The sequence below is a fragment of the Anolis sagrei genome, chromosome 3, assembly GCF_037176765.1.
Source record: "Anolis sagrei isolate rAnoSag1 chromosome 3, rAnoSag1.mat, whole genome shotgun sequence".
NCBI lineage: Eukaryota > Metazoa > Chordata > Lepidosauria > Squamata > Dactyloidae > Anolis > Anolis sagrei.
Genome location: NC_090023.1, coordinates 251,617,303 through 251,628,373, shown reverse-complemented (window position 1 = coordinate 251,628,373; position 11,071 = coordinate 251,617,303). Strand labels below are relative to the sequence as shown.

At 39.3% G+C, this 11,071-nt stretch overlaps 1 protein-coding gene and 2 non-coding genes across 3 annotated transcripts; 1 reads left to right on the top strand and 2 right to left on the bottom strand.

Moving 5' to 3' along the window:
* Window positions 1–1,702: 1,702 nt before the first annotated feature.
* On the bottom strand, window positions 1,703–1,775 carry TRNAV-AAC (transfer RNA valine (anticodon AAC)). Its single transcript has one exon. It is a non-coding gene; the product is annotated as a tRNA-Val (tRNA).
* A 347-nt stretch (window positions 1,776–2,122) lies between these two features.
* TRNAV-AAC (transfer RNA valine (anticodon AAC)) lies at window positions 2,123–2,195 on the bottom strand. The gene has a single exon. It is a non-coding gene; the product is annotated as a tRNA-Val (tRNA).
* A 2,302-nt stretch (window positions 2,196–4,497) lies between these two features.
* Window positions 4,498–10,362, top strand: ACTRT3 (actin related protein T3). The gene is made up of 2 exons (XM_060767546.2): window positions 4,498–4,700; window positions 9,444–10,362. Exons 1-2 carry the CDS (start codon window positions 4,498–4,500, stop codon window positions 10,360–10,362), a joined length of 1,122 nt encoding a protein of 373 aa, XP_060623529.2.
* The last annotated feature ends 709 nt before the right edge of the window (window positions 10,363–11,071 follow it).

Genomic DNA, 11,071 nt, shown 5'->3' with positions numbered 1-11,071 from the left:
GCTGAATACAATGTATTGACTTTTAAAAAGGAAATGTATACACTCTCAAGAGAATTAAAATATTTTTGAAAAATGGCACACACACACATTTATATATGTATTTTGTAATATATATTTTGTAATATATACATTTTGTAATACACACACACACACATATATGGATGTATTGTTGTTATATTGTTATACTGATGTATTGCTATGTGATTTAGTTGCTCTAGTTACTGTTTTTTAAATGCTAATACTATTGTTGTGCACTTTGTATATTGACCTGGTTGTAAACCGCACTGAGTCGCTTACGGGCTGAGAGAGTGTGGTATACAAATAAAGTAAATAAAAATAATAAATAATATATATTACAAAATATGGCTATATATGTATAGTGGCTATACATATACAGGGTTAGTCAAATGTATATAGCCATATTTTGTAATATATACATCTATATATATTTAGCCATATTTTGTAATATATATATATATATATAGCCATATTTTGTATGTGTATATATATATATATATATATAAACAAAATATGGCTATATATATATATATACACACACACATATATATGTATTACAAATTATGGCTATATATATATATATATATTACAAACTCTGGCTATATATATATATTACAAAATATAGCTATATACATATATAACAAAATATGGAGATATATACATATATATTACAAAATATGGCTATATATATATATATATAGCTATATATATATAGCCATATATAGCCATATATATAGCCATATATATATAGATGTATATATTTCAAAATATGGCTCTCTCTCTCTCTCTCTCTATATATATAACCATATTTTGTAATACACACACATATATAGCCATATTTTGTAATACGTACATACATACATATATATATATATTACAATATATATATAGGTGTATGTATTACAAAATATGGCTCTCTCTCTCTCTCTCTCTCTCTATATATATATATATAGCCAGAGTTTGTAATACACACACACACACATATATAGCCATATTTTGTAATATATATATATAGAGAGAGAGCCATATTTTGTAATACATACATCTATATATATAGCCATATTTTGTAATACACACATATATATGTATTACAAAATATGGATATATATATATATATATATATGTCTCTGTGTGTATTACAAAATATGGCTCTCTCTCTATATATCTATATTTTGTTTATATATATATAACAATGGCATATATATATGCACACACAGAGAGAGACATATATATATATATATATATATATATATACATTGACTCTCTCTATATATATCCATATTTTCTTTATATATATAACAATGGCATATATACACATACAGATATATATATACATTGAAGCCTATATTAGGGATTTAATTTTTGTGGTGGAGGGATATAATTTAAAATTAGCTTAAAACCAGTGACAAGAAAATGGGGAAATCCATATTTAATCTTGGTGTATGTATGTCAAACCCCATGAAAGTGGATTAATTCTGCATTAGCTCTAATTGAGCCTGGTATATACTCTGGAAAAGTTTAAAAAGCTACTGCTGTCCACCATGTTAACTTCCCCAAGCTCCTCTCTCTTTCCTGAACTCACGAAATTCCCATTCTTGCATACTGGCAGACATTGAATTAAGAAAACCTTTTTTTAATAAGGCGAAATAATGTGACTTTATTTTATTTGTGAAGTTAAACTAAATGTTTCCGCCCGGTTTCGAACCGGGGACCTTTCGCGTGTTAGGCGAACGTGATAACCACTACACTACGGAAACTCTCATAGCAAAGCCTTAGAAATTATCTTCCCTATAGCTGAATCAAATAACTTGATACAAAATAGTCATAGAAGTCTTGTTAAGGTTTTGTTGGTTTTTTTTTTTGTTTTTTGTTTTAAAATCTCCATTTATTCGTAGAGGAACTTTTTGTCTGATTTTCAGGATTAAAGTAGTTTTTAAAGCAACACTGGCTTTCAAAAAGTACTTTAAAAAAAGTTCAATTGATTCTGAAGTCAGAAATCGTTTGTATTAAGTATCCCTTGTATCTGGGAATATGTTGCACTTAGAACATGTTGTTTATTTAATTTTGGGTTGTTGTCTTTGAAATTAAATAAGGAAAGAAAATGTGTTTCCGCCCGGTTTCGAACCGGGGACCTTTCGCGTGTTAGGCGAACGTGATAACCACTACACTACGGAAACATCCCTGGGAACTGCTGCTGCCCTCTTTGCTGAGAAAATAGAAGCACAGGGTAAATCTACTTGCAAGACAATCCCACTGAGTTCAATGAGATCAGGTAAGTCTGTAGGGCTCATTTCAAGTTCTAAAGAGCACAACACATAATAATAATAATAATAATAATAATAATAATAATAATAATAATAATAATAATAATAATAATAATAATAATAATAACCAAACTACACAGGATTTCACAGGAACTACACAGAAATCACAAGATTTCACAGCATTGATCCATTGTCTAGATCAGGGGTCCTCAAACTAAGGCCCGGGGGCCGGATGCGGCCCTCCAAGGTCATTTACTCGGCCCTCGCTCAGGGTCAACCTAATTCTGAAACAACTTGAATGCACACAACAACAATCCTATCTCATCAGCCAAAAGCGGGCCCACACTTCCCATTGAAATACTAATAAGTTTATATTTGTAAAAATTGTTCTTCGTTTTAATTATTGCATTGTTTTTAAGTGTTTTGTTTTTGGACTACAAATATGATATGTGCAGTGCGCATAGGAATTCATTCAATTTTTTTCCAAATTATAATCTGGCCCTCCAACAGTTTGAGGAACTATGACCTGGCCCTCTGTTAAAAAGGTTTGAGGACCCCTGGTCTAGATCTAGGAAAGTAATGCTACCCCTCTATTCCGCTTTGGTTAGACCACACCTGGAAGATTGTGTCCAATTCTGGGCACCACAATTCAAGAGAGATATTGACAAGCTGGAATGTGTCCAGAGGAGGGCGACTAAAATGATCAAGGGTCTGGAGAACAAGCCCTATGAGGAGCGGCTTAAGGAGCTGGGCATGTTTAGCCTGAAGAAGAGAAGGCTGAGAGGAGATATGATAGCCATGTATAAATATGTGAGAGGAAGCCACAGGGAGGAGGGAGCAAGCTTGTTTACTGCTTCCCTGGAGATTAGGACGCGGAACAATGGCTTCAAACTACAAGAAAGGAGATTCCATCTGGACATGAGGAAGAACTTCCTGACTGTGAGAGCCGTTCAGCAGTGGAACTCTCTGCCCCAGAGTGTGGTGGAGGCTCCTTCTTTGGAAGCTTTTAAACAGAGGCTGGATGGCCATCTGTCAGGGGTGCTTGAATGCAATATTCCTGCTTTTTTGACAGGGGGTTGGATTGGATGGCCCATGAGGTCTCTTCCAACTCTTTGATTCTATGATTCAATGTGAGTCAAAATGCATTAATTCTACAGTGTACATGCACCCGTTGAGAGGTATCCTTTCCCTATCAAAGAGAACTATACTCCACTATTGCTACTACTCTTAAAAGGTATGCCCTCTATTCTCAATCTGCTCACAGTCAAAGGAAGACTGTTTTGAGAAGCACTTGATTTTTTTTTTTTTTTGCATGTAAACACTGCAAATCCCAATCAGATCCCCTTCTGGACACAAAAATTTCACCAGGTATGGTACAAACACTTTCAGACTTACTTAAAAATAATAGAATCATTAAGTTGGAAGAGACTTTGTGGGCCATCCCCCTGTCCAACCCCCTGTCAAAAAGCAGGAAAATCACATTCAAAGTACCCCCAACAGATGGCCATCCAGCCTCTGTTTAAAAGCCTCCAAAGAAGGAGCCTCCACCACACTCTGGGGCAGAGAGTTCCACTGCTGAACAGCTCTCACAGTCAGCCATTGTTCCTAGTCTCCAGGGCAGCAGATGGATGGCCCATGAGGTCTCTTCAACTCTATTTATTTATCGTGTCAGGAGCAAACCAAACAGTTGTATTGCATTTTTAACAAACAAACAAACAAAACACAAAGTTTGCAAGCTTGGTAGAGTCTTCAACTCTAGGATTCTATGATTCTCTTCCAATCATGACATCACAGTGTATCTGGTCATCTATTTTTCTGTAAACTACAGAGAAGGTAATATTATCTAAAGATTTTCCTCCCAAGATGAGCAAAGTGGAAAGGAATGAAGTCTCAACGAAAACAGCAACATGTTTTCACATTGCATTATAATTTCCCAGTTAAGAGAAGAGGAGAATCACAATCTCACAGATCTTGAAGCATGGAAAATTGACATAGCACATAAGATTTGGGGTTGGACCTCCTCCCATTTAGATACAATACCCAGCCCTGCACAGCTGGAGGAGAAGGTATCATAGCAACATGGAGGTCACAATAGAGCCAGCAACACCTGCCTTGGGAGATTGTGAGCCTCACTTTCCCCCCCAGTAAAAGATAGACCCACTGAGGGGCAAGGGCCCTGAGCAGGAACAAGCAGAAGCAAGACCATCGTCCAGGGATGGGGGAACTGCCACCAGCCATAGTGATCGATAATGGCTCTGGCCTGCTCAAAGCTGGGGTCGCCGGGGACAAGGAACCGCGGGTCATCTTCACCAACTTGGTCGGCCGCCCCAAGGCCAAGTCTGTGATGCTGGGAGCCGGCCAGAAGGACTACTACATTGGAGACGAAGCACAAGCCAAGCGAGGGATCCTCTCCCTCAGGTGCTCCGATCGCCCTTGCCAACCACAGGGAATCGATAAGTGTTGGCTAACCTGAACATTGGGTGGCTATACAGCAGTAGAGACTGCCTGGGCAGGACAAGCTCTATTTATCATCTATCTATCTATCTATCTATATATCTATCTATCTATCTATCTATCATCTATCTACCTACCCATACATCATCTTCCCCCTCCCTCCATCTGTCTTTCTGTGTCTTTCTCTTTCCCTTTTTTCCTTCCTTCCTAGTATTTATGGCTTGCCCATTTATCAAAAAGTCTCATCATTATATCTTACAAGATAGATTACATTGCATTCTCTGCCCTCTGCCTTGCAATCTAAAAATATGATACATAGGTAGAAAAAGATTAGGGAAGAAAATAAGTCCTGTGCTTACAATGAACTGAGTAACTTGCTGAAATAGCGGGAGCTAGTTGTCAATTGAGAAGGAGAAAAATAACCATTACGCCTTAAGTCAGGGGTCCTCAAACTAAGGCCCGGGGCCCAGATGCGGCCCTCCATGGTCATTTACCTGGCCCTCACTCAGGGTCAACATAAGTGTGAAAGGACTTGAAAGCACACAACAACAACAACAACAACAACAACAACCCTATCTCATCAGCCAAAAGCAGGTCCACACTTCCCATTGAAATACTAATACTGTTCACTTTAATTATTGTATTGTTTTAAAGTGTTTTTTGCACTACAAATAAGATATGTGCAATGTGCACAGGAATTCATTCATTTATTTTTTTCAAATTATAATCCGGCCCTCCAACAGTTTGAGGGACTGTGACCTGGCCCTCTGTTTAAAAGGGTTGAGGACCCCTGCCTTAAGTAGTCAGAAGGTAATACACCTTGCAAAATTAACCATTATGCCTAAGTAGTCAGAAGGTAATACACCTTGCAATGGCTGCTGCACAAACCCACAGATGAACTTTATGGTTACCTGTGATGTGGAAGGCAAAGGCCTTCAATTATTTGTCTGGCAGGTGCAGGAAAAGAGCGAGCACAATGGTTTTCCTCAATAGTTGGGTCCAGCATGTATGCTGTTATTTTTCTGTAGTTAATATTATATAGTGACATTGGAAGCTGGATGGTAAGTGTATGAGGAACAGCTGAACTCAAGCATAGGCTACCATCTCCACTATCATATAATGCAGTTTCATATTATATGAGTCTACACCACCATATAATGCACTCCAATGCAGTTAAACTGCATTACAGTATATGGTAGTGGAGATGGGGCCATGGATGTACTTGGCTGGTAGATGTTTCCCAGTCTAAACAGAAAAGACTGTAGTAAGTCACCCAATAAGTGACCCACCCATGGACCCAACTGCAGGCAGCTGATGCTTGGGAACAGGAGCAACTAAGTTGGAAGGACAGAGCTGTGTGTGCCGTTTGGCTTTTCCCTCCTAAAGTTCTTTCCTTAGCTGCAGAATGGCTGCATTTCAATATGATTCAACTGCACATTTGATCGGTTGTTGTTAATGCAATCTGGGGCTGTGTTGCAGATATCTTGTCGTCCTTCTCTGGCAGAAAACATTTTGGGTCAGACTTGGGAAAATAGAAGGCTTGGAACTACCGGTAGTTTTTTTGTTTTTTGTTTTTTTTTTGCTTTCATGGCGCAATCTGACAAAAAAGGATTTCAAGGCCACCTGTGAATCCCAATTAGAACGGATCTATTAAATAATTGTTGAATGGCAAATCAAAGCATAGGTAAACTTAATTGATTCAATGGATCTGTTTTATTTGGGACTAGAAATCTCACAACTGTGGAATGACCTGCTGGAAGAACTCCTGACAGATAAATGAGTTATTGGAATTTAAAAACCATGTAAAGACCTATCTCTTCTGGCAGGCCTACCAAGAGAGTCTTTAAACATGAATTTTAAGTGTCCTTTGTTTGATCTTTGCTTTGTGTGTTTTAGTATGTATTTTGCAGAGATATGTTTTGGTGTATAACTTTTATGGAGATACATTTTAGTGTGTGTATTTCTAGTGTTTTCACTGTGCTTTCAATTGTCTAATATCCTGCCTCAAGGCAAGGAGAGGCAGGTAAGAAATAACAACAACAACAACAACAACAACAACAACAATGACAAGATTACCATATGACAGCTGCAAAAGGCCACCATATCACATAGTCTTAGACACTTGGGAAGTGTCCACATGTGATCCAATACAACAGCCAGCAGAGTGTCTGCTGTGCACTCTTGTTGTGTTTCTAATAATAATATTAAAACAACAAGAAAAACTCAGCCGCTATCAGGTCCTCAAAATCGAACTGCAAAGGCTCTGCATAAATCAGTACAGGTGGTCCCAGTGGTTATCAGCACACTGGGTGCCGTGCCAAAAAATCTCAGCCGGCATTTGGAAACAATAAACATCAACAAAATCACGATCTGTCAACTGCAAAAGGCCACCTTACTTGGATCTGCGCGCATCATTTGAAAATACATCACACAGTCCTAGATGCTTGGGAAGTGTTCGACTTGTGATTTTGTGATACGAAATCCAGCATATAGATCTCGTTTGCTGTGACATACTGTGCTTTTGTGTAAATAATAAGAATAATAATCATAATCATAATAGTAAACATTATTTCTTAGCCCCTTTTAACCACCTTATTGCCACTAGCAAAATGTTAACAAGGAAATTTGTGGTTCTAGACACTTTCAGGAATGGTATCTCTCCTTTTAAAGCAAGCATTTATATGTTCTTTCCCTAAAGTCAAAAGTCGGCATTCACACAGGCTGGATTTACTACACTGCCATATAATGCGGTTTTCCTGCATTGAACTGGATTATATCGTATCGTAGACTCATAAACTGCATTCTGAAACTGCGTTATTTGGCAAAGTAGGTTGAGCCTCAACTTTTAGTTTTGAAATCCTACTTTATTTTGGTTGGAATGCGATCCACTACAAGCTTTGCCATATGCTAAATTTGCCTGCTCCGTGCTAAAAACAATAAAAGCATGGGGAAATACGGGGACGATTTTGCACTTTATAAATTAGGTATAACTTGTTCAAGAAGCTTCATGGTCTATTTCAATATTTTATACAAAAAGTGTATATATATTGTAGCAAGTTGGGAAAACTTTGGAAATGTTGCTTTTAACGGACTGGTTGCAATGAATTTAGTTGAACTTTTCATCCAATCCTAAAGGCATTGTATAGGAGTAGCTTAACTGAAAGCAGTTTGACTCTGTTTTAATATTACAGTAGTTGTGCAATGGCTATTTTACCAGGAACTCAGTCCCTTAAAAAATACATTGATTTTTCTACATACTGATGTTCTATAAATGAAATAGATTTATGTTTCATAAGTAACCCGTCATTCTATACTAAAAGCAAAGCAAACTCTCCAGGAAAAGTAGCTTTTAGTGTTAGACCAGGTGAAAAGCCTTTTGTCTTTCACAGAAGTAACTTCCAAGATTCTTAGGCTGGATCTATATTGCCAAATAATGCAGTTTAGCTGCATTGAATTGTACTGTATGTGATGCAGACTCTTATAATCTAGTTCAGTGCAGTTAAACTGCATTCTAAAACTATTGTATTGTTGAAAGCTTTCATGGCTGGAATCACTGGGTTGTGGTAGGTTTTTCGGGCTGTTTGGCCATGTTCTAGAAGCATTCTCTCCTGATGTTTCACCTGCATCTATGGCAGGCATCCTCAGAGGTTGTGACCTAGTAAAACTACATTATTTGGCAGTGTAGGTCCAGCCTTAGTTGGAATCCATGAGAGTACAGTAGAGTCTTGCTTATCCAACATAAACAGGCCGGCAGAATGTTGGATAGGCGAAAATGTTGGATAACAAGGAGGGATTAAGGAAAAGCTTATTAAATCTCAAATAACATTATGATTTTACAGGCTAAGCACCAAAACATCATGTTTTACAACAAATCATCAGAAAAAGCAGTTCATTACATGGAAACGTTATGTAGTAATTACTGTATTTATGAATTTAGCACCAAAACATTGCAACGTATTGAACCAGCTGTGGCTCTGGGTGGGAGGCAGATTGTGTTGGATAATACAGAATGTTGGATGAGAAACTGATTCAGATTTATTACAGAAATATGACCTGCATGGGATATTTAGCATTTTTGTAACTTTCTGGTTTGGTATGTTTAATATATACTTGCATTTCTTTTAAAGAGCCACCCTTGTATCTGTTGGGAATATGTTCTCAAACATACAGTGGAAACATGAAACCATAGATAATAGTAGACTGTTGAAATGAACAAATTATATTGGAATCTACTACAGAGCAGACATGGGCAAACTTGGGCCCTCCAGGTGTTTTGGATGTCAACTCTCAGGTCAACTGGCTGTTAGGAGTTGTGGGAGTTGACATTCAAAACATCTGGAGGGCCCAAGTTTGCCCATAGAGAAATCTTGGAAGACCTGCAAAATCCCCAAAGGTATCCTTTCTAGAAATTAGCTAGGTCCTCCAATGCAACTCCATGGTAATTTCCATCAGAAGCATAATACTAAATGACCTGGAGTACCTAAATATTCCAATCAAAGTAGTATTTAGGTGAAACTGTATGGACTTGGGCCATACTGAGTATACCAAGTAAACTCAGTGCCAATGTGGACTAACGTAATAATCCAAAAAAAGTTTACAATGTGATTTTGGGGTACGCTTATGAGTAATGACTTTCTAACTAAGGCATGTTTCCATTTGGTAATATATCACCACCATCTTTCTTTTATTTGTATGAATACAATTTAGATATCCAGTGGAACATGGAATTGTCACTTCCTGGCCAGACATGGAGAAAATTTGGAAACATGTGTATGAGAATGAACTGAAGCTCAACGCCTGCAACAGACCTGCGCTGCTAACAGAGGCGCCGCTGAACCCGTTGAACAACCGTGAACAAATGACGCGACTCCTCTTTGAAAAGTTTGAGGTGCCAGCCCTCTATGTGGCCATCCAAGCCGTACTAGCGCTCTACGCAGCAGGCCTCACCACGGGCTGTGTGATGGATTCTGGCGATGGGGTCACCCACACTGTCCCCATATTCGAAGGCTACTGCTTGCCCCATGCCGTCCTCCGGCTAGATCTGGCGGGCCGGGATCTCACCGAATATCTCATGAGGATCCTGCGAGAGAGTGGCATTGCCTTAGTGAGCACAGCTGAGAGGGAAATTGTGCGGATCATCAAGGAAGCCTTGTGCTACGTCTGCCTGAACCCGGAGGAAGAGATGGCGAAAAAGCCGACGGCGATAGAGAAGACTTGGAAGCTGCCCGATGGGCAGATCATCAAGATCCACAACCAATTGTTCCGCTGCCCTGAGACGCTCTTCCGCCCAGCGAATGTTGGCATGGAAGCCCCCGGGATTGACAAGCTCCTCTTCAACACCATCATGAAGTGTGACATTGACTTGAGGACCACTTTGTACGCCAATGTGCTCCTCTCTGGGGGCTCCAGCCTCTTCCCTGGGATTGGGGAGCGCTTAACCAAGGAGCTGATCCGCATGGCACCCAAGGACACCGAAGTGATGGTCAATGCCCCTCCTGACCGGAAGATCTCGGTGTGGATGGGGGGATCCATCCTGGCATCCCTCTCTGCCTTCCAGGAGATGTGGATCTCCAAGGAAGAGTATGCTGAAGTCGGGCCCAACATAGTGCACAGGAAGTGCTTCTAGATCCCTCTTGTATGGAAACATTTTTATTTAAAAAGCTGTGGGGAAGAACCTCAAATTCGTGGCATCCTCGGTGGGGCTTGGAGCCTCGCTGCTTTCTGAAAGATGAATAAAGGTAACAATCAATTCCAAGCATGGTTGTTTAGTGTGTCTTCAGAATCACAGAGTTGGAAGAGATCACAAGGGCCATCTAGTCCATGCAGAATAACACAAAGCACTCCCAACAGATGGTCATTTAGCCCCGATTAAAAAGCCCCAGAGAAAGAGACTCCACTGCACTCCAAGGAAACATATTCTATTGCCATAGAATCCTAAAATTGGAAGATACCCCAAGGGACATCTAGTCCAACCCCCTGCCATGGAGGAAAACACAATCAAAGCACTTCCAACAGATGGCCCTTTAGGCTATGTTTAAAAAGCTCCGGAGAAGGAGACTCCACTGCACTTCAAGAGAACGTATTCCACTGCCGAACAAATCTTTTACCATCAGGAAGTTCTTCCTAATGTTTAAGTGGAATCTCTTTTCCTACCATTTGAATCAATTGGGTTGTTGTAGGTTTTTTCGGGCTATATGGCCATGGTCTAGAGGCATTCTCTCCTGATGTTTCGCCTGCATCTATGGCAAGCATCCTCAGAGGTAGTGAGGTCTGTTGGAACTAGGAAAAAGGGTTCCAACAGACCTCACTACCTCTGAGGATGCTTGCCATAGATG

Bases quoted from the DNA above. Each gene is read 5' to 3' on its own strand.
- ACTRT3 (XM_060767546.2), top strand. From the start codon at position 4,498: ATGGGGGAACTGCCACCAGCCATAGTGATCGATAATGGCTCTGGCCTG. The intron at 4,701-9,443 runs GTGCTCCGATCG...AATACAATTTAG, and splicing joins CGAGGGATCCTCTCCCTCAG to ATATCCAGTGGAACATGGAA.